At 35.3% G+C, this 27,617-nt stretch overlaps 1 protein-coding gene across 1 annotated transcript in view; it reads left to right on the top strand.

Moving 5' to 3' along the window:
* Window positions 1-1,684: 1,684 nt before the first annotated feature.
* LOC306866872 (metabotropic glutamate receptor 8-like) overlaps window positions 1,685-27,617 on the top strand; it is a gene marked incomplete at both ends in the record, with an annotated part of 178,293 nt that continues 152,360 nt past the window's right edge. The window contains one exon of the mRNA XM_079412278.1: window positions 1,685-2,191. Within this exon, the coding sequence (XP_079268404.1) occupies window positions 1,685-2,191 (507 nt within the window). The remainder of the gene's footprint in view (window positions 2,192-27,617) is intronic.

Genomic DNA, 27,617 nt, shown 5'->3' on the forward strand with positions numbered 1-27,617 from the left:
CGACACTATCATATAGCTTTGCACGCATCTTTTCGACTCATTATAAAGAACAAATGATCGTTATTTAAAAGTCATAGTCTTTAATGAGCTTCTAAATATTGAACTCTTTTCTTTTCTTTTTCTTTTTTTAATACTTCCCATGTGTCGTTCGCAGTTGATTGATTCCAGTTTGTCTCGATGCGGCTGGGGGCGAAGAAAGCGTCCAAATTGTCAGACCAATCATAACGGAGTGGGAGTATTTGCGCGAGAAATGATGCGCTCGCCTCGCGCGCGCTGTCCCTCCCAGCAGCATCAAAGCAGCAGCAGCGAGCAGCGCACGAGCACAGCTCAGACACCTGCAGGTATGAAAGCATGCAAAATGTTGTCTCTTTATATTTGCAAAAGCAAAAGAGTGAGTTGCGCTAGTCTCTAATATGGTGTTTTCTATTTGTTTAATTGTTGCAATGCTATTTTGGGTGCAACTTAGGTCTGCTGAAATGTTTCGTGGTGATGCTGATGCTGAATGCATTTAATTAATAACAGTTATTAGACATGGGAAGATGTTTTTCTGCTAGTTAAATGTTTAAAAGTTTTTTGTTTTATTTGTTTAGTTATTTATTTGCCAACAGCCTGACCACAATTTCTGCTATGATGGTATTTAATGAGTTTTTATGCAACAGTGATGACCGTTTGCTCTAGTCGTTCGTATTTATTCATTATAATAGCAATAATTAAAATGATATTTGATGGAGTTGAATGCATTGCCCATACTTTACACGGTAAAGAATGGGCCATGTTTGCAGAAAAGGGTCATCATTTACTCACCTAAATGTTATTTCAAACCTGTTTGGCTTTTTTTTTCTTCTTCTGTGGAGCACAAAAAGAGATCCTTTCAATCACATTCACTGTATGGAAAAAAAGATGCATTGAATGTGACATCTGAGTCTGACTGAAACCGACAGTCTCCAGCCATCTCCATTTGTGGTCTATGCAAGAAATAAATGCATTTGGAATGACATCAGGGTCAGTAAATGAACTATCCCTTTAAGATTTTTTGTTCGACTTCAAGGAATCAGTGGAGAAATCATAAACTTATTCTGCATTGGTTTTGACTCTTCACTTCTATTCACTGGGATCGATTCCAGGCAGCATTTGCAAAGCACATTGGCTCACTTGTTGCATAAAGATATTCCAAACCAAAGTGTTAGACAGGTTAATTATGCATGCATATTTATGCATAAACATGCATGTTTTAAAAGTCGATTGTCAGATCAGATGTGTTTAGCGAATACACAAATACACTGATCGCTCTCCATTTTTCACACTTAGAGCCTCCCTGCTGTGCAGTGCATATGTGTGTTCTGATAAATAATGTGCCCAATCTTTGCTGATGAAGGCATATTCCTTTGCTGTTCCCTCTCACACAGGGTTCTAATGGTCTGTGACCTCTGTAATTGAGGAGCTAGCAACTATGCGATTGCCTCATATTCCATCATCTCATTCTTGCCAGGTCCTTCCTCCTTTACCACCAAAACTTCCAAGCAAATCCAATGGTCTCCTTGTCGTTGGATTCCGTTATCCGATACGCTCCAGTGAGGGGTACTGATGACCCCGTTCGGTTATTGTGCTCCGACCCTGCAGGCTTCCCACCTTTGTAACTGCATCCCCACTGCTGCTTGTGCGTCTGGATCCACCTTATGCCGCAATGGTGAGTGCCTTTGAATGGTATGGCTGTCTTCTTCTGCTGACGGGGGTGGCTGGATCCGTCAGCCAGCGTACGGATCCACTAACGCCCCCTGCTCCTGAATATGCCCACTCTATACGACTGGACGGTGATATCATCCTGGGAGGTCTATTCCCGGTGCATGCTAGGGGTGAACATGGTGCCCCTTGTGGGGAACTGAAGAAGGAGAAGGGTATTCATCGGTTAGAGGCCATGCTCTTCGCCATCGACCTCATCAACAAAGACCCCGACCTGCTGCCCAATGTCACCTTGGGGGCGCGTATTTTGGACACCTGCTCACGTGACACCTACGCCCTGGAACAGTCGCTTACTTTCGTGCAGGCGCTAATCGAGCGCGATTCTACTGATGTGCGATGCGCTAGCGGCGAGCAGCCCATCTTTGCCAAGCCGGACAAGATTATTGGTGTGATAGGCGCAGCTGCAAGCTCCGTTTCCATCATGGTGGCCAACATCCTACGCCTGTTTAAGGTAATTCCTATCTATGTTACACTGTAGGTCATTGGCTTTGATTCAGAACCCACAGAACCAGAATTAATCCATATTTAATGTTGTCCAGGGTATATATTCTAGAACTTTGCATAGCTTTCATCATGGTTTTCAAGGTTGAGGGCATGTCATGCCACATGCCGTGTTGGCCTCTGCTTGATTTTGCGTAGTCTTAAAGAAGTGAAGGATGAATTTGCTCCAACATAACAAGTTTGATTGGATCACAACCCACACCTTTTTAAGAGAATTTCTGTCTATGTTAGACTATAGCTCATTGGCTGTGCTTCAGGATCCACAGAACCAGATGTAATCTATATTTAATGTGCTGTAGGGCAGTGGTTCCCAACCACGTTCCTGGAACCCCCACCCTCCCCTAAATTTTGTATGTCTGCTTAATCAGCTACACCTAATTCATGACATAAGCCCATTACTAGATACTCCAGGACCTGAAATGGGTGTCAGACAAAGGAGACATTCGGTAACATTCAGTGTTGGGGGAACATGGTCCAGGAACATGATTGGGAACCAATAATCTAACTTTGCATAGCATTGGTCATTGTTTTCAAGGTTGAGGGCATGTCGTGTAACCTGTTCAAGCTGGCCTTTCTGCTTGATTCAGTATAAGGTTTGATTGGATGCACAACGTACATCTGTTTAAGGTCATTTCTGTATTTGCTCCATTATAGGTTGGTGGCATTGCTTCAGGTCTCACAGAACCAGACACAAACTGTATTTAATGTAATTTAGGGTGTATTTTCTTTAACTTTGCATAGCTGTGGTCATGACTTTCAAGGTTGAGGGTACAGTATGTCATACAACCTGTCCATGTTAGTCTCTGCTTAATTTGATGTAGTTTTAAAAAATTGCACTAAAATACAATTAAGTTTTATTGGAATGCGCAACCTTTGACGTCAACAATAGAAGACATGTGAAACATTTAGGGATGCACAATATATAGGTGCACAGTAAATAATTATTTTTAGTAAGTAGTAAATAAACATTTCATCCTAAAAATGTAAGTTTTTCATTTATATAATAGTTTTTATCAGCTGGTTAATTGATTATTAGCTTGTTTTCCTGATTTAGTTATTGATATTGGCCAAATACACTATTGGTTGATTTTTAGATTTTAGACAGATTTTATTTATTGAATATTTGGTAACACTTTATTTCGATAGTCCACTTTAGACATTCTATTAACAGTAAGTAACTTTGCAACTACATGCCAACTAGCAGTCATTAGAGTATTAGTAGACGGTCTGCTTCATGTCTTCTAATACTTTATTTTGATGGGTCAACAACATACAACATACTGACTATGAGAAAATTTGCAAGTATATGTCAACTTAATCTACGAACCCTGAACCTACCCGAACAGTCTACTCTGAGAGTTAGTAGATATGTAGTTGTAAATGAATGAGAATTAGTTGACATGCAGTTACAAAGTTACTTATAGTTAGTAGAATGTCTAAAGTGGACTATCAAAATAAAGTGTAACCGAATATTTAATTGATATTAGATTAAAGTTAATCTTTAAAGACACTAATATTTCAATAACATCTAACCTTAAGCAAATCTCAAAATATTTGTTTTCATACTGTACATGCTATGATGCCTAAATTCACTTGAAGCTTTTTTAGTGTTTTATTTTGAATTTATTTAGACAAAATAGTATTGAATTTTAATATCTGCCATTTATTGGTAACTGAAAATAACAATCAACTTATCGTATTGACCAGAAGTTTAGTATCAGTGCATCCTTATAAACTTCTCTCATTTTGTTAACGGTTCATAAGAATATTTATTTTGCTCACTTTGACTATGCATGATTATATGGCTAGTTACATTTTAGAATTTGCATTTATCATCGTTTATGCCCTGTTGTCCATGACCCACTGCTATAAAAAAGAAATAAGGAATGGATATTTCTATCACTTGGAGTGATTCAAATCCACTTTCAGAAGGAATTCACTTGCACACACTTTTTGACAGCACTGTGCTGACTTTTAGTAGATATAGTAGCCTGAGGGCTAATCAATAATCACTTGGGTCTCTTGAGCACTAAACAGGAAACGCTAATGATTATAAATGAATAGAAATTGTCAGACTTTTCAGAAGCATCTCCAATAGTGTTGAATCGCAGGATGAAATATTTTCTGGATTGTCCTGAACTGATTAATTTGCTGATTAGATTTTCTACATTTAAGTCTCAAAAATACTGCCACTGGGATATCTTATGTTTCATGTCTCATTAATAATTGAGTGTCTGTTACAGATACTAAATATAACTGGCTTGTAATTGGATCAAATAATGAGTGTCGTGTTTATCTGAAGAAAGCATTCACCTTTTCAACTGCAAAAGAGATCAGACACAGCATTGCTTCATCTGCAGCAGAGATTATGAAAATAGAATCATGGAAATGGTTGGAGAGGGAAAGATTGTGTTTAAATTTTTATCTATATTGTAGTGTAATCATCAGCGTTGAAGCTCGGCATGGACTTCAGAAGAAGTGAGATGTCTGGCTTCAGTAGTTTATCTGTATTGAGCTTGTTGACTGGCTACTGCATTGTTCTTCATCTTGTGCATCAGTCATTTAAATCAGATATCGATTGTGGATTTTTTTTTCATTTGTTTCTTTGTACAGTCACAAGTGTCCACAGATCAATTTAAGCTGAGGCAGTAGATGCTTGATTCCTTTTGCTGTTTTTTGAAATTTTAGAGCGTCCCTGACAACATAGAAAATATGTGATTGGATTACTTAACCTGAAATTCTGTCGTAGCGTCTTTTCTCTTTCCTCTGCGTCTTCCTCTCATTGATCTGCAGAGACTGGACATTTGAAAGTGATATGTGTCTGGAAGTCTCAAAACAGGATGCGATTGGGGAAATCACTGGGTTTGTTTCTGCCCTGGATTTAATGTAGCTCAAGGCTAGCAATTAGCTTAGTAAGAGAAAGTAAAGTAGATGTATCATGTAGATTACTCATTGACTTTTTAAAGAAATTCTGTCATGATGTAGTGAGATGAAGTTCATTTAGTGCAACCCAATTTTTTTGCTCCTGCTAGCGTAGTTAGCATAAACGCTAATGGTTTTTACTATATTTGTGAAGTGCCACTAAATGCTACTGCTAATGTTTTCTAATGTCGCCTTATGTTGAAACGCTAAGCGTGACTTCTGTTTGCTAGCTTCTTTCACTTTATGAAAATTAACCATGGTTTTACTACAAATAAAACTGAAATAGGTTACCGTGGTAACCACAGAAAAACCATGGGTTTTCTACACTAACCATAGTTTAACCATGGTATTTGTAGTAAAACTATAGTTATACAAATGGTAGTCAGTGTGGCAAAAAAACAAAACATGGATACTACACTAATTTTCATAAGGGGAATTCTGAAGATGCGGTCACATTTTAATGAATTTTCGCAGTCAAAATTGATTGAGTGATTTTAATAACAATCCATGCAATTTCTCTTCAGGTTTGTTTCAAGTTGGTCACTCAGTGGTCTACTGAACAGAAAGTAACTTAGTTTAAACGTGATTTATGAGTGAAACAAAGCTCTATCATGAAACTCTAGATGGCGCAGGCCGATAGGTCTAACTCAATCTGATATAATGACATCATTACTTGCATGACGTAGCTGATTGGTTCCCTTTTCCATCAGCAGCCAATGAGCTTACAGCTCAACATTCAAATATACTCGACTAGTGCTTGCTGTAGCAGTTGCTGCACACTTCAGAAACCCTCCACCTCCTCCAGCTCCACCTGTATAGATCTGCTGCAGTATTTCTTGAATGCTCAAAGCAGCATGTTGTGGATGTATTGGCAGTAACAAGTCTCGGTACTTGCTCTTCCACAGCAGCAGCAGCATAGCAGATCTATTCCGCCAAGACCAAACACATTAACATTGTCATGTATATTACCATGCTAAACTTTTCAAGAGTTGTAATGACAGAACTGTGGTTTATACATTGCTACACTATTGAAAACAGACGATGGACCTACTTTGACCATAATATTGCAGACAATTTGCTAATGTGGTCATGTATCTCTAAATTGCGACTGTTTGGTTCAAGAAACTGTCTAACATTTTAAATGGACGTAAAACCACAAAATTACATATGGCCTTCTGCAGTGCTTCATATCATATAAAGAATTGTTGATGTTAAGATGGATTGTGTATCCCCTACACTTAAACAATTGTCCAAACCGCAATTGAGCTCATTGATGAAGCACTTTATCCCAGACAGGTTAATGGAAAGTTAAGAACAATCCAGACAGTCACACTGACTGCATGTATATTTTAGCAGCTCATCCAGTCAAAAGTGTGAAATATATTCATGCATATTTCATGAAGGGGAAGAATAAAGGGGACATCACAATCCGGTTCAGATACTGACTTTATTGGTCACCAGTTGCAGACTGCATCGGTGCAAGGGTAATGCCTGCCTCATTCATCTAGCTTGTAATGCAGACATAATACTTGAAACACTCTGACCGCTACGCACCTGAGATCAGAGTAGAACAGACAGAGGTGATGTTGGGGGCGTGTGTTTAATAGAAAAAGAACACATTGCTTTAAGTGAAGACATTTCATGCATTTATTGGATTTTAAGATGTGGGATGCTGTTTGGATTCACTTGTTTGCTTTCTTTGTTTACCAGTTCTGTGATTTAATCACTCAGAGGCTGCCCATTTTTGTAGTGTCTTGTCTTTTTTTTTGCAATTTCATAGATAAAATCTAATTTTGTTAGTTTTAATGTTTTATTCTTTTTCAAGTTTTTTGTTTGTTTGTTTCATTTTGATTTCAAGAATGAATGGCTTTACTAATAAGATGCCTTAAAGCAATTTCTTCACACAAGAATAATCTGAATAAATAAATAATGCAATAAATTAATAAATAAGACTACTTTCTCACAGAATACATTAACTGAAGTGTCTCAGGAAAAATTAAAATCATGTTGTTTGAAAAAAAAAAAGTGATCGGTTTGTAGAATGAACCATGAACGAAGTGTAAATGTGTATTTTTCAATTTAGGAAATAATGATTTTACTAATAAGGTGCCCTGAAGGAATTGCATACTTGAATGATCTGAATAAATAAATAAATAAATAATGCAATAAAATAATTGCTTTATCACAGAATAAATTAGCTGAAAGTGCAATTTTAGACAGCAAATAGGCTACCTTTATGAATTGTCTCAAGAATTTAAAAACTTGTAAATACATGTTATTTTAAAATCAAAGTGATCGGTTTGTAGAACGAATGATGAATGAATGCAGATGTGCATGTGTGCAAATGTGTGTTTTTCAGTTTAAGAAATAATGGTTTTACTAATAAAGTACCCTGAAGAATTGCTTCATACTTGAATGATCTGAATGAATAATGCAATAAAATAATTACTTTTCACAAAAAAGTGCAATTTCAGCCAGAGGTAAATTTGATTTGTCTGAAAAAAAAATAAATAAAAATCATGTAAATACATGTTGCTTTAAAAACAAAGCGATCAGTTTGTAGAATGAACCATGATTGAAGTATGAATGTGGATGTGCATGTGTGTAAATCGACTTGATTTGTTTGGCATTCAGGGTATGATTGCCACCTCCAGGTCCCTATTATGGCATTAGATTAGGTGAAGCGTCGCATTGCAGTCTTAATCAATACACAGCCTTAGCACAGTCAGAGAAACGGGGGAGGGAAGATATTCATTCTTTCCTGTAGCCGAGGCTGTGAAAAAAACATCTGTGTTTTCATGCCAGCTTCCTACGCCAACTCTCTTTTACTTAGATGAAATGTGGTCAGTGCACTGGTGTGACTGTCACCTTGTATTGACTCAGTGAAGAGATATGAGTGGGGTCAGACCACCTGAGGGCATATGTTTTAGGACAAGACAGGAAATGAGGTCATAGAGCGTGAAGCTTAAAGAGAGGGCTGCATGTTTCTTGAATGTGCAGTATTTGGATCGTGGAAATTGTGGTATAAATCGTGGTATGAGAGCAACGGCAGCAGCAGATGAGATTTATTTGATAAGATACGGTAGTAGTCTTAGGGGTCGAGGTTGGTTTTCCATTGATGGCCAATTCGAATGTAGCCATGCATTAGGATGTTTTAGGAATCAACACATAAATAAGAAACATTTTATTAAACAGGCCTAGATGTTTTACCAACTATGCTGATGTTGTGAAATGTTTGGGACTGTACATGTTTTTCTGCTGCCACCAGCAAGTTACATAATTGGTACAATTAGCAACCAAAAATCTTGTTTGCAAACAGGCGCAAAACCTATTGTTTTAAAATACTCAGAATTCACTCAGTAACATCGCATCTGAATCTACAGCGCAATGCATTGAACAAAAATACTCCAAATTCACTATAATATTTCAACTGAAACTACATATTGTACGAAAATATTGAGAATTCACTGTTGCATTGCAACAGAATGTACAGTGCACAACATACTTTACTAAAATACTCAGAATTCACTGTAACGCTGCAGATGAATCAGTGCAAAGTATTTTTCGTACGAGTCGGTTCTTTTCAGTGTTGTTTAATTAGTAAACAAAAATGCATGAACCTGTCAGCGCCAATAGCCTCGTGGTTAGTGCGTCGACATGCAGTGCAAATTGCGTTCATGGTGACCCGAGTTCGAATTCCGTCTTGAGGTCCTTTGCAGATCCCGCCCCCTCTCTCCTACCAGTGCTTTCCTGTTGTCTCTCACTACTGTCTATTAAAAATGTATGAACCTGTTCTTTTTTATTGAATCAAAAACATACAATGTAGTCCAATTAATCGACAAATGACTCTAAAATCATTTTTTTTAGTAAATCACAAAAATACAGCACAGTAAATGTATTTCAATTTATTAAACAAATTACTTTTGAGATGCTGCTTTTTATCGAATCAAAAATACACAGGGTGACCAATGAATTCCAATGTAGTATATTTTCTTAACTCACGACTCTTATGAGTTGGTTCTTAAAACTCAATAATATTCTGTTACTGAATTGAATTTTAGCTGCCTCTAAAAAGTTGGTTTAAAGACAACTTTTTTTTTAAATGTATTCATTATCATAATTATTTCATCATTTGTTAATAGAATTGCATCTCATTTTTGTACATATTTCTTCCTGAAAATTACTGAAAGAATAATTAATAAAGCTGATAAGAAACCATGTCATTAAGAACTGGAATAATTAGACTGTCTCAAAGTGCTACATAAACAGCCATGGATGATACCATCTTTTGCACCTGGAGGAGTGCAAAAAGCATGTTTAGATGCTTGTTTGCGTGCTATTCTTGAAACGTGCTGTTGTAGGGTCTATGCAGTTCTGTCTTCAGCTTGTAGATTTGCTAAACTGCAGACTATGGGTGTTTTAGGCCTCTGTTCCACTCTGCTCCAAGCACAAAACTGCACTTATGTAAGATTCTGCAGTGTACTGGAAACATCCACATCATCAAATTGCTGATTACACCACAGTAATTGGGCTAATCAACAGCAGTTATGAACCTCCACAGAGAAATAAGAGAAAAAAGCCACTTTGAAAGTAATATCTTAGCAGATTTGGGGTTTGCAAACTGTTGCAAAACATCTAGGAAATTATCCCATAGAGTTTTCACACTGGTTGCATCAAGTTCCCATGAATTTAAGGGTAGGACAGGAAGAACGCTGAGGGGCGAATTCACTAAATGCTGTGATATTTCAGCTCAGCAACTTCCGTCTTATAAGGCTCATAATAGATTGTACTGTATTCAAAGCTCATTGCTATTTCGTGCAATTAACATCATAGTGATACTGTGTGCAGAGACCAGGTGGTAAGCACAATTTAATTTAGATTTAGAAGATCACAGTGCCAGTTATTCATCAGATGGCGGAGACAAGCATTATAAACTGCCATAAATTTAGGCTTGCAAAGGTGATCCTATCTCGCAAAATTCAGACCTTCTCGCAATTCTGGAAAATCTTGCAAATTTGTGAGATATAAATGCAACCAAGTTTATATCTCGCAATTCTTATTTTACATTTTCACAATTGTGAGTTTTCTCTTAATTCTGAGTTTTCATTTTGCAATTTTGTTTTTTGCAATTCTGATTTCACAAAAAATAAAAAAATGTTTTTTTAAAGTCGTTCTTAGCTTTTTTAAATTAATCTATTTTTTAAACTTTTTCTGCTGCAGAAACAGGCTTCCATAGTCAATGCGATTCTTCTTCTAATGTATTTTCAGAGTTAGAAACAACTTCAGTGTAATTTATTAACAAAAATTGATAAATTGTTACTTTCTTTATTTAACCTGTAAATTACTTGCTTCTTTCTGCACATTAAAATAAAAGATGGTTTAATATAATAACCTGCATACATTTTCACACCTTTCAGTGAAACTTCTGTGTATTTTCATTGTATGCCTTTAGCCTCATGAATGATACACGAGTAAATTAGCTGCCTGAATTAGTGGCACATAATGTAATGCTGCAAACTGAGGAACATTAAATATTTAGGAAACCGCAATAAGAGTGTCAATAAAACAGCAAAGGCTGCTGCTAATTGGTCTTTTTTTAGATTGTTTACCTGCATATTATCAAGCATAGTATGCACTAAATGTCAAGTATGAATATGCAGATTTGATCAAAGAGTATATAGCTTTTGTTGTCATATCCATACTAAATCATTCACTGAATCATTTGCGGGAAGTGACTTATAAGTCTCAGCTCAACCAAACCAATATTGAACCTGCCGGCAGACCTTGTTATTTGAGGTCAGTACTGAACATGATGCCTAAACAACTAAACCGTTCATTAGAGAACACATTATCTAAGAATGAATCACCCTGTGAATCATGCCTTATTGTCCCACAGTGATCCCCAAAAGTTATATTTGCCTCAGTGATTTTAACAAGAACAATTTCAATGTTTCAGTTGTGTATATATAGGCATGTGATCGAATATTCTCTGTAGTTCTAAATATTATGTGAAGTACCCTGATGAATCCACTGCTTTATAGTTAAAGATGATTATTTTTAGATAATTAAATAATACAGTAATAATTAATTCAACATTAAAATAGGATCTTATGCAATTAGATATCAACATTTGTATATATATATTTGTATTTAAACATTATCATATATGCAACCAGTCAGTAAGAAGTCAAAGTCTCAACGACTTAATACATCACCTTGATGATTGATTCAATGATTTCTGGTTCATTTCAATCAGACATAATTCAAAAATGACTCTTTGTTCAGTGATTGAGTCAATTGTTAAATCAAGACAGCAGCTTTCAAGGATTTACTGACTGAGTGAATCTGATTGCTAACTGACGATCGAGTTTGAGGCTGTTCTGTGAATCTTAAAAATGACTCATTAAAAAGAATTAGTTAATTTGAGTAATTTTTTTATTTTTTTTATCATGCTTGCAACCGGTTTATTCACAGTCTGGAGAACTGCAGGAGAGTGTTTAGGGAAACCTGTTTTAATACAGCCATTATTTTTTGCAATATTGGCTGTTCAGGAGGTGCTGCTTCTTTATTACTGCTGTCTATTATTTAAAGGTGTCATATGATGCTATTTTAAATATTATTATTTTGTGTATTTGGTGCAACAGAATATGTTGACATGCTTTATTGTTCAAAAAACAAATAATTTTTCAGAAACTGTACATTATTGTAGTTCCTCTATGCCCCGCCTCTCTCAAACGCATCGTGTTCTACAAAGCCCCTCCTTCCAACAAGCGCAGTCTGCTCTGATTGGCCAACTGACCCAGTGCATTGTGATCGGCCGAACACCACATGCACGCGTCGGAAATGTAACGCCCCTTTCCATAATCACAAGCTTCAGCTTTCAAGTTAGTTTTATAACTTAGCCTGAGAGGGGAACAGAGTGGCGTGACAGACACAGTGATGATGCTCGTTTGTATTTGCAGTACTTTTAAGACGATTTCTGACGGGCTGTTCACTCCGCTGCGATGCGACCCTGTTCCCCTCACACACACACGACGCATTACGCGCATAACTCCACATTTGAACAGTCAATAGCAAATACTTGAACTAACAGCAAAACATACTTACAGTTGCTAATTCATAAGCGCCAGATTGACATAGCAAAGTCGGAATTTACCCTTTTTTTTAATATAAATAGCCTCCGTGCATTGTACTCTACTAGGTTCACAAAACTGTCGCCCATAAAAAGCGGTGCACAAATTTGAACATTTGGGTTGTGTTGTTGTAAACAAATCTTAACCAATGATTCCTAATTGCATCTACTTTTGGAAGGCCAAATAAAGTGCTTTTGCTTTCACATAGAAAACACACAGCCTCTCCCTGACATGGCTGCATCAACACTACTGCGGTTACTAAAACCACGCCTTCTTTCTTTGCGTGAACATTTGGGCGGCATTACGCAAATATTTCCACATCGTGACGTAGACACGTGTTTGAATGAGCCGTTTTAGGGGTGTGTGGAAGAGTCTTAACTTTTATAAAGAATATCTCTTTGGGTTTGAGACTTTAGTCTTTGCAACTTTAGGGATCTCATCTATGCATGAACAGCTTGTAACACTCCAAAGAGAAAGGAAAATTGAAATCGCATCATATGACCCCCCTTAACTAGTGCACTTGTGATTTAGCACTGATTGTGGGTCATTTAGTCTTTTAAGAGGAATTGGTTATTTTGGTGGGACCACAGCTTTTAGAATAGAAACCAGCAGCAGATACGAATGAAATGAAAAACAGATCCAGCATTGGGAGTTTGTCTACTGGGGCATTCTGCTCTAAAGAACTGATGGATTTTAAATGGATTCATTCTAGCTGCATTTCAGCTGTCATTTCGGCTGTTGACAGGATAGGTATGAACTGGTATTTTTAAACAGCCTGTTTAGTCACAAATTCATAATTTATGGTTATTATGCAGTTTCTTTATATGAATGCTGCAAGGAATAGTTCACCCAAACAAATTAAAATGTGCTTAAATTATACTAACCCACAGGCCATCCAAGATGTAAATGAGTTTGTTTCTTTATGTGAACAGATTTGGAGAAATTTAGCATTTCATCATTTGCTCACCAGTGGTTGCTCTGCAGTGAATGGGTGCCGTCAGAATGAGAATCCAAATAGCCGATAAAAACATCAGAATAATCCACACCACTCCAGTCCATCAATTAACATCTTGTGACGTGAAAAATAGTGTGTTTGTAATAATAAATGAGTCTTCTATCCATAATAATACTTTCTCCAGTGAAAAGCTTGTCTTGTCTGAATCAGGAGAGAAATATGCACAGATCAAGCACTGTTTATAAGCAAAAACAGTACAAAACAGTTCTAAACCATTGAGGGGGTGGATTTTGATGTAGGAGGACATCAAAGGATGGAGCATTATTATGGATTATGATTTTTTTTTTTTTGGTCAGAAGCAACAGTTTAAAGTTTAAATCACCAATGATTTAGTTTCTTACACAAATGCAGTCTTTCACTTCACAAGATGTTAATTGATGGACTGGAGTGGTGTGGATTATTTATGGATTATTGTGATGTTTTTATTAGCTGTTTGGTCTATTGTTCTGATGGCACCCTTTCACTGCAGAGGATCCACTGTTGAGCAAGTGATGTAATGACAATTTTCTCCAAATCTGCTCTGATTAAGAAACAAACTCATCTCCATTTTGGATGGCCTGAGAGTGAGTAAATTTTAAGCAAATTTGAATTTTTTGGCTGAACTACTCCTTTAATGTGTATCTCTCATTCATTATTTTAAGTAATCTTAAATGCCTTTTAAAAGCGTTATGCTATCATATAAATCTGATAGTGCTGTTAAGTAGCCTTGTAACGTGTCAAACTCCTTCAGTGTAATGTCTGGATTAGGATGCCAGATTAATTACAATCCCACAGCGATCTCTCTTTATTTGTCCCCCGAGGCCCCATTAATGAGAGCTCTCGCCTCTAATCGGTCAAGCACACCCATATGACAGCAGTTGAATAAAACTCACCTTCAGTGATGGGGGCATGTGAATCATCACCCCTGACCCGTCCTCCACCAACACTCACACGCTCCAATCGATCACTCCACTCGCAAAAGCCTGTGTTTGAGTATCCATATGTATGAAAAGGATCCCACAAGTGGATGCAGTTGATTGAGCTCCCACATTTTTGCAAGTACTGCCGGTTTCAGATAAGCCACTGCAGCCAGGTCCAATATTCCTGCATTTTTTTTGCTGATAGAGGTGCTGGTCAGTTCAGAAATACACTAAAATGTTTAGATAAGGTTATGCCTTAGGTTAGCTTATCTGTTGAATCGTTTAGTTTTTGCGTGGACAGCAATAACTGATTGAATTATTCTTAAAAGTTTCTTAACTTTGCATCTAGGCAGAAATGACTAAAATACTTGTCGGTTAACAGAATCTTACACTCCATTAGATGTGATATTTCAGCATCAATACAAATATATAAATATTGTAATCATAAAAACGACAATACAAATTTGAATAAAAAGTGGCGAGTATGCATGTGTATAAGTGTACTGTATATTTAAATTACTTCTGTCAAACGATTAATCGCATCCAAAATAAAAGTTTTTGTTTACATAATTTTTGTGTGTGTGTTGTGTATGTTTATTATGTATATATAAATGCACACACATACAGCATATGTTTAGAAAATATTTACCTGTATTTACATGTAAATATTTATATTCATATCATTTATATCATATATGAATATATTTGATATATACATGTAGCATATTTTTATTAAATATATACATGCATGTGTGTGTGTATATATATATATATATATATATATATATATATATATATGTACATAATAAATATACACAGTACACACACACATATTATGTAAACAAAAACTTTTATTTTGGATGCGATTAATCGTGAGTAATCGTTTGACAGCACTATTTTAAATAATTAAATAATATTTGAATAATAAATAATCATTCAAATTATTATTATAATTATGATTTTTTTCTAAAATCAGGAGAAAATTGTGTGTGAACATATACAGTTGTGGTCAGAATTATTGGAACCCTTGGTAAATATGATCAAAGAAGACTGTGAAAATTAACCTGCTTTGTTAATCCTTTTGATCTTTTATTGTTTATTGTGTGTGTGTGTGTATAAAATTGTGTATCATTATATTATGTATATATTATTATATTATATATATTATGTGTATCATGATAAAGGCTATTGTAGATCAAATTACTGAACCACTTTTCAAAATCCTTTTTATCAGATTCTACCAAGACAAATTTTTTCTGGGATTTGCTTTCCACATTAATCTTGTTTGTGTTTATTTTTATATCTTCTAAGAAGTTTTAAAAGAAACTTATGAAAAAAACAAAGAAAACCCCCAAAAACATTGCCTGCAAGCTCCATTAAGTCTCCTGAGATATGACAGAGCAACCTCTGGGTGACAGAATAGGGTGCAATATTTTTTTTTCCCTATCCACTTCCATCAGAGACATAGATGACTTGATTTAAGATATACTAAAATGCAGTTAAGTTACTCCCCAAACAATACAGCAGCACTACAGCGGATCCTCCATTCTGTAATATACAGCAAGAGTTTCTCCTCTCTTGCCGTGTCTGGTTTGATTTGGAGAGATCTTACTGCCTCTCAGTGCGTAATACATCCTGATGGGAAGTGAATTATCTGTAGTGTTTGCTTATGAAGAATAGTGTGTGAATGAGGGATTAGCCGAGCACAAATGAGGTCTGAAATTCAATTTTAAAGAACATAGTCTGTTTTATGCTTCTCATCATTCCTGATGCTTTTTGTCCTTGCAGCTGAGGGGAACAGTGATCACGACAGGCATTCTCCTTTAAGAGGATATGAACAGTCCTGCATACTTCATATTCAAGTAATATGCACAAGGAGGAACTAATATGATACCAGTGGAGGAGATATTTGTCGCATTAAACTATGTTAGCAAGCATGCCCACAGTATGCTCATTCACAAAACAAAGATACCTACGAAGACAGCCTTTTAAGTTTGTCTTATGTAAGTATACACTGCATGTACTGTATCTTTCAGAAAAGACAACAACTTATGATTCATTTTAAAAGACTTTAAAATATTTATGGGAAAAGTGAATGTAAAACTATTTCTGGTGCCAAATTGTTGCATTGGAATCAGTTGTGAGCATGTGGCTAACGTGATGTGTACAGTTGCTGGCTATAGTGTTCCAAATCAGTTATTTATTAGGTTCCATTGCAGTTATGATGCTGTCTCAGTAGTCAGTTATCTGTGTGGGCTGTCGACATCAAATCAGCTCACTAGGTTTTGGAAATGAGCGGTTTTATAAATCATTCTGCCACATTTTTAAAAAGTCATTAGAGATGTTTTGCCACATGCTAAGCTGAGTGTACTTAAGCTCTACAACTTCATTATTAATTGACATTTAATGCTTTTAACATTTATCATTGTCCTTTTAAAACCGAGAGTCAGAATTGTGTCTGCTTTAGCAAAATCGTGACACTATGAGGGATAGGTCAGTTGTTTATTATTTTTTTTTACGTTTATGCAAATGAGAGGTTGTCCTTGTAGTCTGCTTAGTGTCAGGTGAATAGATCTGCATAATAAGTGTAATGAGGTAATAGGTCAGCAGCTGTCTCAGGCCTGCAGACCAATGCATGACTACACATCTTCATTTTGTGAGGTTCATTTGTTACCCTGGCATTCCTGCAAAATTAAGAAGTATACAATAATATAAGAATAATATTATAAATATAATATAATATAATAATAATATATTAATATAATATAACCACTAAAATGTATTATATGATATTAAATTATATTATTTAATATTATATTATCCATTTATTCATCCATTCATCAAGTAATATAATATAATACATTCACTAAAATGTAATTATATTATTATGATATCTATTATTATTAATTAATTAATCTATTATTATTAATCTATGTATTATAAAATAACAAAAAATAATCACATTTTATCTATCCATCCATTCTCCAAACCACTAACCCTCTGTAGGCTAAAATATAATATAATATAATATAATATAATATAATATAATATAATATAATATAATATAATATGATGTAATATAATAATAACCAATAAAATTTATAATATTATATTCAATTATATTATTTTATATTATAGTATTTATTCATCCATTCATTCTCCAAACCGCTTATTCTCTGGAGAATTGTGGGTAATACAAAATAATGCATTCTCTAAAATTTAATTATTATAATATAATATAATATAAAAAATGATATAATATTACAACTAAAATTTATTATATTGTTATAGATAATATACTGTAATAGCAGCTGCATATTTTATAATCACATTTTATAATCTATCTATCCATTTTCCAAACCACTTACGTAGATTATATTATATTATATTATATTATATTATATTATATTATATTATATTATATTATATTATATTATATTATTGTCAGGGCTCTGTCGTTTGTGTCATGTGTTCCTGCCCCTTGTGTCCATATTTGGTTTGTTTCCTGTCCTTGTTTCATGTGATTATTAGTTTATTCTGTTCAGGTGTGTTATTCTCATTAGCGTGTGTATTTATAGTTCTGTCTGTTCAGTTTCGTGTCGTCTGGTCTACTCGTTATCCCCGGTGTTGGATGTCTGTGTCTTGCCCTGCCCTGCCCTGCCCTGCCCTGTCTTGTCTTGTCTTGCCCTGTCTTGCCCTGCCCTGCCCTGCCCTGCCCTGCCTTGCCTTGTCCTGCCCTGCCTTGCCCTGCCTTGATGTCAGTAAAGTATGTTATTTGAGTTTATATCCTCGTCTGCGTGTTCCTGGTTCCTCCCTCGTGTGTGCACCGTGACAATTATATTATATGCACTTAATGTGATTATAATACCAAATACCCCAAAGTATTTTGACACTTAACTCACACTTAATATATGCTAATTTTTACACTATTTATATATATTATGACATTTATTTTAAATATAGCACAAGTACTTACACAAAAAAATCAACTTGGTTAAAAGTGTTTGACAAAATGATAAAGGTTTTTGCATATGTGTTTTGTGTTTATATTCTGTTGTCGAATGCCATAGCATACATTTCTAGGTGTGGTTTATATCTCCAAAAGGGCCCAGTTACTGTATGTAACCCTGTGTGACTTGTTTGTACTATACAGAATTGGTATGCTTGTGGCTGCTTGAGCGTTGTGTGTATGTGTGTGGTGAGGTCTCCTTTAGTTCCCGACATTGAATTCCAAGGTGTTTGATCCTGACTTGCCCCCAAGACATATCACACTCAGCATGCAGCCTGCCATGTCCACGACTTATCAGATCTAGAGATATCAGATCTATAGCTTTAGTTTGTGTGTGTGCTTCACGCTGACCCTTTGAAAAATACATGGGACACTATTAGAAATTCATACATGCCAGTGAATGTTGCACTTTATCTGGTTCTCTTCTCCCTCATGCCTTAATTTCTTCTCTGAAATGAGTGCTGAAATGAGTAGTCTGCTACTCAACTTATAAGTGTAAAAATCACAAGGCTCTGCTAAGATGGTAGCAATGTGTTCTCTGTGTTTTGAGTACTGACCTTAAATAAAAGATTAGCACATCCTGGTCTCTAAATATATATTTTTAATGTAACTTTGTTTTTTGTTTTTTTTCTTTTAATAGCAGAGAGACAGTACAGCAAACCCAGCTTGTTTACTCAGAGTGTGTGTAAAAAGCTAAACTATGTGTAAAATTATAGCTCTTTTGTGCAGGGGACCTTGTCTAACAAAAAAGTGATAGCCTCTGTTGAAGCTAAAAGTGGTAGAGCAATAGTAGCAAGGTGGAGTTTTTAAAATCATGCAGCTTAGTAGCAAAGTTAATTTATTTGGTAAATAGCTGTTTACCATTGCATATATGTTATGCTTTCTTGACAATATTTCAGCCAAGAAGACTTGTATTCTCTGTCAGCTGTTTAGAATCAGAACAAGTGATTCAAGTACGAATCAGGAGTGAATGATTGTGTACAGCTTTGGGTGTACTGCAATACACAATAAAGCACTATATAAATTCCTCATTCATTCATTGTTTTGAATCAGTTCTTTGAAACGACTCACTCATGTTAATACCTTTGGTATTTTTGTTTAAAAAAAGAGACATTTGAACAAATTATAGCATATTATTTTTACATGAAAACATAAGTATGTAGCTTACATATAGCAAGTTAGCTTTTATAGTGTAACTATCAGCTTTCTTACAAAAATTTAAATTCCGTCTCTTTAAAGTGTCACAGGCTTCAGTAGTAAAAGAGATTTTTAAAACGGGAAGAACTCTAATGTTTTCAAATGAAGATTTTTTTTTTATTTTAAATAAAAAAATGTAAATGTTAAACAGGACATAAATGTACATAAACACAAAGTTTACAGTATATCTCAAGTCATATTTTCCATGTAGCATGCAGTGAAACTAGCCACTAGCTTAGCTTAGCTGATTGTTCTATAGAGTACTTTTTAGCTTAGCTAGCTGCTTTCACTAAGCTACAAACTACAACATTTACAAATATTAAAATTCAGTCTCTTTAAAGTCTCACAGGTTCAAAGTAGTGGTTTTAGCTAATGAATAAATACAAATTGTCTTTAGAATGTTTAAATAAATATTTGCTGGGATCACAAGTTAATTGACAGCATTTGTGGCAAAATGTTGATTGTCATAAAATTATGATTTTAACAATACAAGCTCACACGATGTAGGTTTTACAGAATAATTAGTGCTTTTTCAATTATACGTTTTGTTTTTGAAAATCCTCTGAAAATTGGCCAAAAATGTTATTTATTTATTTATATACTTCTCTCTCTCTCTCTCTCTCTCTCTCTCTCTATATATATATAATGTAGTAAAAGAGTAAACTCGATATGCTATTTAAAACTAACGTGGAAGACCTCTAAATTAAAATGTGACTGAACAGGAAATGTAAAGGGATTTTAACAAATTACAACGTACTATTTTAATACATCACACATAAAAACATAAGTAGTTTAAATGTAGCAAGTCAGCTTTTTCCATGTAGCATGTAGTGTAATTACATGCTTTCTTTGAAGCTTAGCTTAATTTAGCTGATTGTGTAATTTGTAGGTTAGCTAGCTGCTCTTTTAACGGGTAGCAAAAAGACACTTACAAAAATTAAAATGCAGTCTCTTTAAGTGTCACGAGCTTCTCACAGAAGTAAACCCTGACATGGGAGACATCTAAATTCAAATGTGACTGAACAGGGCTTTAATGAAAAGCCTTTTATGAAAACTATATCTCAAGGCAGGCTTCTTAAGACAAGTTTTTCCACAGATTCCTAAACCCTTAGGTTTAAGTCCATAAGTAAGCCTGAGAATTCAGACCGATCTGTCCCATTTTACAGTGTAAGGTCTGCTAAAAGAGAAATGGCCTGGAAATGCAAGGTCGCCAACCAAGTGACTCATGATCGCACAGCGTTCATGGTTTCTTGCCCGTTGGCCAGTCTTTCAACATTACTCTGTATTAGCGTCCTAAGGTCACATGGCCAGAAATCTCTTTGGACTATCCTGGCAAACACGTTATTAAAAAATGTGACAGCCAGGGTGAGTTTAATTAATCAATCTCTAATACAGAGTTTTAGTCACTCGTTTACAGCACGGATGCAGGTCACTGCTTGCAGCTCCATGAAACTGGCATATATATTCGGCTTGGCTTATGAGGTGGGATTCAGGTCTTCAGGGAAAGAAAAACTCAGAGCCCCATTCCTCATCATTAAGTTTTAAGCAGTTCTGTCGAGTTCACCCAGGCTGACCGCTACAGTTAATCACTAGCTGGGGGTGTAACAAGGGACAGAGGAAAGACTTTCAGAGGAAACCAGAAGCAGTTAACAACTGAAAGAGGCCTATTGTGATTGAGTATCCAACCACAAAGTGTTTAGATGCCTTTATGCCAATTATATTGCATTAGTTATATGGTTGGAGCTAAAGAATAAATAAATATAAATAGACTTTAAAATGTTTAAATGAATATTTTCTGGGATCAGTACAAGTTGACAACATTTGTGGCATAATGTTGATTGTCATAAAATTATTTCCACTTTTTACTTGGATGTGTACAATGGACGTGCAATAGGGCTAGTTTGTGAACATTAAAATTACATTTAAATGAAATTTCAATAATATAGCCACAAGATGTAAATAATGTTAACATGATTTTAATGGGACTACAATTCACTTTCATGAGTAAAGCAAATTTCATTGCAATGACAACACAAAGCCTTAAAATGACTGTAAAAATTCAGATTTGAACACAAAACCCTAAAACGACTGTAAAAAAACTATGATTTTAACAATACAAACTCAGACGATGCAGGCTTAAAGGTGGGGTAAGGGATTTCTGGTAGCCAATGTTGATATTTCAGATCACCAAAACAAACACTCCCCTACCCCAAAAGGGTCTTGCCCCTATTTTGATAGCTCCGCCTCACATATTTGTACGCAAAGATTAGTTCTGTGAAACAAAGCAAAACCAATGTTACTCACCTATCGAGAAGAAACGAAGCAACTTCGGCGTCCGATCGCAGGCCTTCCCACTCCTTCAGTTCTCTCCAGCGCTGGAAAGCTGATCCGATATTTACAGGGGTCCTACTTCTTGCCTTATCATAACACCGTGTCTACACCGGACGTGAAGAACTCATCGTAATCAGTGATGCTGTCTACACTGGATGCCGCGCCGTGACATGACAAATCCCTGACGGTAAACTGCTGTCGTGTTCTATTTATGACGTATTGACACACATTTCAAATGATTTTCAACGGTTGCTTTGTCGCGTCCAATGTAGACAGACTTTAACTGTTGTGGCGTGTCCGGTGTTCCACTTTTCCTCTTTTGTTTTTTATCTGCCATCATTCTGTCGTCGCTCGGCTCGGCTAATGTCCATCATGTGCACTGAACGCTCTCTCCTCCACATCATGAGTAGACACGCCCCTTACTGCGGATTGGCTACAAGTTTGTTTTCCTACTTGGCCTGACTCAGTGTTTTTGAAAAAAATACATACCCCATCTTTAATAGAATAATTAGTATTTCTTCAACTATAAGCCTTACACTCTAAAAATTGGCCTTAATTTTTTTTATATCTTTACTAATAGCTATATATCTTTGTAAAAAAGTGAAATGTAAAATTCTCAGTTTCTCTAGATTTTTAGCTGGATAGTGATGTAAAAAGTATTTTTTTCCCTGTTACTGATGACATTTCTTAATTTGAAATGAAAATTTAATCATTTAGAGATTTAGTTTTAATGACAATTGGTAAAAAAACAAAACAACAACAACAACAAAAAACATGTTTGCAGACATGTTTATATTCATTTTTAGACACAATACCAATGTTTTAACTTCAGAGGAATTAAGAAACCAATACTTGGTGGAATAACCCTGATTTTCAGTCACAACAAATGAAAATATTTGTTATTTTGATCAATTGTCATTTTCAGCCACAAAAAAACAAATAAAAATAAAATAAAAAGCTCTAAATGACAATATTTTTATTTGAAATTTGGAATAAATGCTATCAGACCTAAACAGAATAAAACAAATATTAACATTTTACTCAAATGCATACCTACTAAATCCAGTCAATCTAGACAAACTGAGAATTTTCAAGTGGTCTCTTAATTTTTTCCATAGCTCTGTGTATATATATTAGGGGTGGCACGGTACACAGATGTCACAGTTCGGTACGTACCTCGGTTCAGGGGTCACGGTTTGATACAATTTCGGTACAACAGGGAAAAAACAAATCTACTATGCTCGGTTTCATTTCATTTATTTTGAACAGAGAGTAGTAGAGTAGTAATACTAAATATTTTATTACATTATACATATATATATACAGTATATATTGCTTTTTCTTTTTAATTTTAATAATTATAGTCACAACTAAAGGGTTGTTGAGAACAGTGTCCATGACCAAAACTACTATTAAAACACATTCCATAAAGTCTAGCATAAGAATTTGTCTGAAGAATCATATAAAAACCCAGCCTTTATTTCCCTCCAGTGCTTTCCCATCTGAAATGTATCACTGTGCTCTGACACCTCAGTGCAACTTTGCATTTGTAAAGACACAGTTATTAATAAATACTTCACTAACACCTTAAACAGACTTTTTGCTTTCTCATGTTGATAAGCGGATGAAATGTGTTTAAAATGAACCATGGGTTTTGATTAAAGTGCAGTAGCTTTCCACGGCAGAGCTTTTTGAAGTTAAAAATAACTGGTACGATGCAGAGGTGCAATATGCTGCCGCACACTTTTTGCAGCATGTGAAGGGGAGCTGTTATTGCAAAGTGATAATTAATTGGATCTTCAAACTGCCTGATTTAGAAAGCCTTAGGCAAGACTTCCCATAAAGCTCACACTGCTATTGATGAAACATGTTATGCATGATTTAATGGAACACATTTTATCACGAATGCAGGAGGTATATGCAGTTCTATCAAAATTTTATGTGACCTACCTTTTTTAATTCAGTGTAATACATTAAGAAAATTCTTGCTAAATGAATAAATGCTCAAACGATTCAACTCAATTTTGTAGCCTAATAAAAGCTGTTTTACTTTACATTGAACAGATCACATCATGGGTGCAGCCATTTTGTGATCTTTTTTCCCTATCACAAACGTATCACCGCACTCTGATACCTCAGCGCATCTTTGGATTTGTGAAAACACAGTTCACAATTCGGTACTCATTTAATATGGAGCAGGTATGGTGCTGGCCATTTTGTGATCACATGACCAGATGTCTTCTACTCTCTTTATCTTGGTAGCTGCCATGTTATTGAATGCTTGACTCATGCAATAAATGATGACTGAAGATGAATATTGAATTTCTACAATGGCATCAACAGCTAAATATGTTTGTTTTTGCATGAGGCTACATCCACACCACTAGGTGTCAGTATGCGATGACTGCATATCAGTGCAAAATAAGGAAATAATTAGGGCTGTCACAAACAATTATTTTGGTAATCGAGTAATCGGTCGATTATTCTGACCATTAATCGAGTAATCGTAATTGTAATTAATTTTTTTGTGGTAATTAAAATAGACCTAAGTGATTAATAGCCTTTAAAATTACTTAAAATGCATATATAATAGCACTGAGGTAATAATATTTAGTTCAAATAAAGTATCAAAAGCAAGTAATCATATGGTTTTATTGAATGTATTATAAACAGTAGAACTAATTTACATTATGCATTATAACAAATGACTGTAGAGGGTGGCAACGGCCTGATACTACAGGCAATATAATTTCTTGAATATGTGGACATTAAAACCTGTAAACTCAGAGCGAGGGTTTAAACGAAATCGCGATGAACATTTTGGATATTGAGAAAGATATTGTTGTATTCTCGTCGGTTTGCATAGATTTATAAATGATTTACCTTACCAAATCTGATAAAATGGTGCACGTTGCATTCCCAGATGAACATTATAATAAACCCAAATCACAACAATGTGCAGAGGTGGAGTTTGAGATGCTCCTATCAAGTAAATGATAACAGTTTGTGTGGAGCAGCATTTACTGTGAACGGAGCCGCTCTGACATGTACGCAAGTAACCTAGACACATGTAAATAATTAAAGCTCATGTACTAAACCTGTATTGCATATATTTATGAATTGAATTATTGAATCGTAGTGTTTGTTAATTCACAATAGCATTATGCTTTATTATGATTTTTAAATGGGATTAATATATCATACAGCCTTGCAAAACGGTCTAATAATGCATTTCATGGATTCTCGTCCATAAAATGTGCCATTTCCGGTATTTTTCCGGTTACTCAACGTGCAGTCGAGGATTTTTTTTAAATCGAGTACTCAAACTGAATTGAGGAATCATGACAGCCCTAAAAATTATTATATCAAACTAAATACACTGTAAAATATAACCATTTTATAAGACAGAAGTTGTAGTAAATAAGACATCAAATTCAATAGCAGTTAAATCATGACAGCGCAGTTGGGTAAATTCCAGCTCAGAGGCTGAATGAGGTAGAAGTGGATCTCTGGCATTTTGCCTGTACCAGGGAAACCCTGACTGGGGCACCTTGGCAGACCAGCTGTTGGCCGACTGAGCACAGGAAGTATTTTGGCTTCCTTTTTAAAAAAATGATGGGTGATTTCTGAAACGGAACAAAGTACCTGGGAATTTACCACATATAACGTCGGATTTTCTTGCCTTGCCTGCGGCCATGTGGGCAATACTCTTACATTCGCTCCAGTGCACTGTGTGTTGGAAACACTTATTCTTTCCCAAACCAGTGGTCACTTTTCTTCTTTATCTCATTACTGTCGCTGCCTTTTACCATGAGATAGACCTTTGCGATAGTTTCACTGAGAACATCACTGATATTCTTGCATTTTATGGAGCAAGTACTTAATACAGCTCGTTAAATTTGAAATTTTTGATGAAAGCTCTGTAAATATCAGTGATTTTTATCAGCTTGAGGAAACCACAGGTTCTTCCATGTGGTGACGACACAGCTTCCACCACCAGCTCCATTGTCAGAGCTCCGTAATAACAACAACCACGTCAGTCAAAATAATTGCCAATGGTGAGGGCCAAAAGTTTGCGGAGCAAGAAATTATTTGTTTGACCGAGTGGAACAGTCACTTAGACAGAGTGGCCTACCTTACATTGAGTCATACAGCCTTCATGTTGTCTCCCTTTCTGTTCTCTTCAGGCAAGTGAAGTGTTACAAAGTATTTTTGATGGCTGTGCTAAATGAGCTCCCATTGCTCCCGGACGCTTTACGAGACCGATGAGTGTTATTGTGAATGTGTCTTAAATCCATAAAAATAATGCTAATGAGTGACATTAAGCCCTACAAGCTTTGAGATGTGTTGGTACATGCAAATGAGTCATTCAACAATGGCTTGCAAGATTTACTTGTAGTTCAGTTGTCAGTGTATCACAGAAATTTGCAATGTTGTTGTATCAATTTAGCAAAAGAGGACTGTTCTGTTTTTGTGTGTGGTAAATTCAGGACTGTGATAAACTATGCTATGTCATACTACTCTAAATTATAGGAATATTTAGACATCATTGCACACACTTGCACAGAATGAACTGTATACACCACTGGATCATTTAATCGAATATCTGCAGACTGATGCTTATGTTAGCATGTATCTAAAACAATGCACAAGCGTTCAGATATATTCTATTCAGATATTCTGTACAGATATATTACTATTTTGGCGTAATGTTTTTGGTATATATTTACTGTTGGAAGTCTGCATATTTGAACACAGGATGAGAGTATTGTATGTAAGCATATAAAAAAATTATATGTTAGTGCTAAAGTAAAACTAAAGAATGAACCTAAAGAATTTTACATAATTGGCATATGCTAATGCTAAAGCTAAACTGAAGAATAAACTAAAAGAATTGTATATTATGGGGGTGGGCGATATACCAGTAGAGATTAATCGGTATAAATTTGTCAACAAGTAGAGATTTTTCATTATTGTCTCTATCGCGGTTATAGGCTCATGTGATTTTAAGCCGTTGAAATGCAATCAGCAGCGAGCGAGAACTCATTTCGCTGTATGCGCACACTGTTTGTGAGACAATGTGTTTCTGAGCACCATCATAGAGCACAGGAGTAATGAGCGGAGTTTTTGACCACTTTATAGGCTTTGATTGGTCAAAATGCCCGTCTTTGCAAGTATCCTCCTAAACACAGTAATTTAGGTCTTAAGTGAAAGCAAACAGCTGAGAAAGAAAACGTATAACAGTATATTGGATCTGAGCAGCTCTTAAAGTTACAGCAGTCTAATATTCTTGTTGTCTGTCATTCATTTTAATCAAACGACAAAAGAGAGAAAATCTGACACTGCTCTTGACTAAATCACTTTTGTAACTTTTGTAAGAAGAAAAAGATATTTAATTTACACAGTGAATAATATGCAGTGTTTTTATACATTTGATTACATTATACAATGTATGTAGCATTTCTTATTTATTTGTTCTACTGTAGTTTTTTTTTGTCCTATTGCCTAATCGCTGGCTGTTTACTTGTCTTCAGTGAGCTTGAGTTTTTAGTTTTATTTATTTATTTATATTTAGGCTAGTATTCATATTTTGTGATATTGACACTGGTGACAAGAATTATGAAAAATTTGGATATCATAAAGACCACATTTAAAGCAAAAATAACTATATGGTGATATATGTATATATATATATCGTTACACTGAAATAAAATTTCTCATATCGTGATATAAAATTTTGGAAATAGTGCCAACCCCTAGGCATATATCAACTAATATGCTAATGTTAAAACTGAATTAAACCAGGAGAATTGTACATTAGCAAAACTACTCTTAAGCAAGTTACCAACGGAAGATGAACAATAACACGA

Source organism: Barbus barbus (genome assembly GCF_936440315.1).
Source record: "Barbus barbus genome assembly, chromosome: 48".
Lineage (NCBI taxonomy): Eukaryota > Metazoa > Chordata > Actinopteri > Cypriniformes > Cyprinidae > Barbus > Barbus barbus.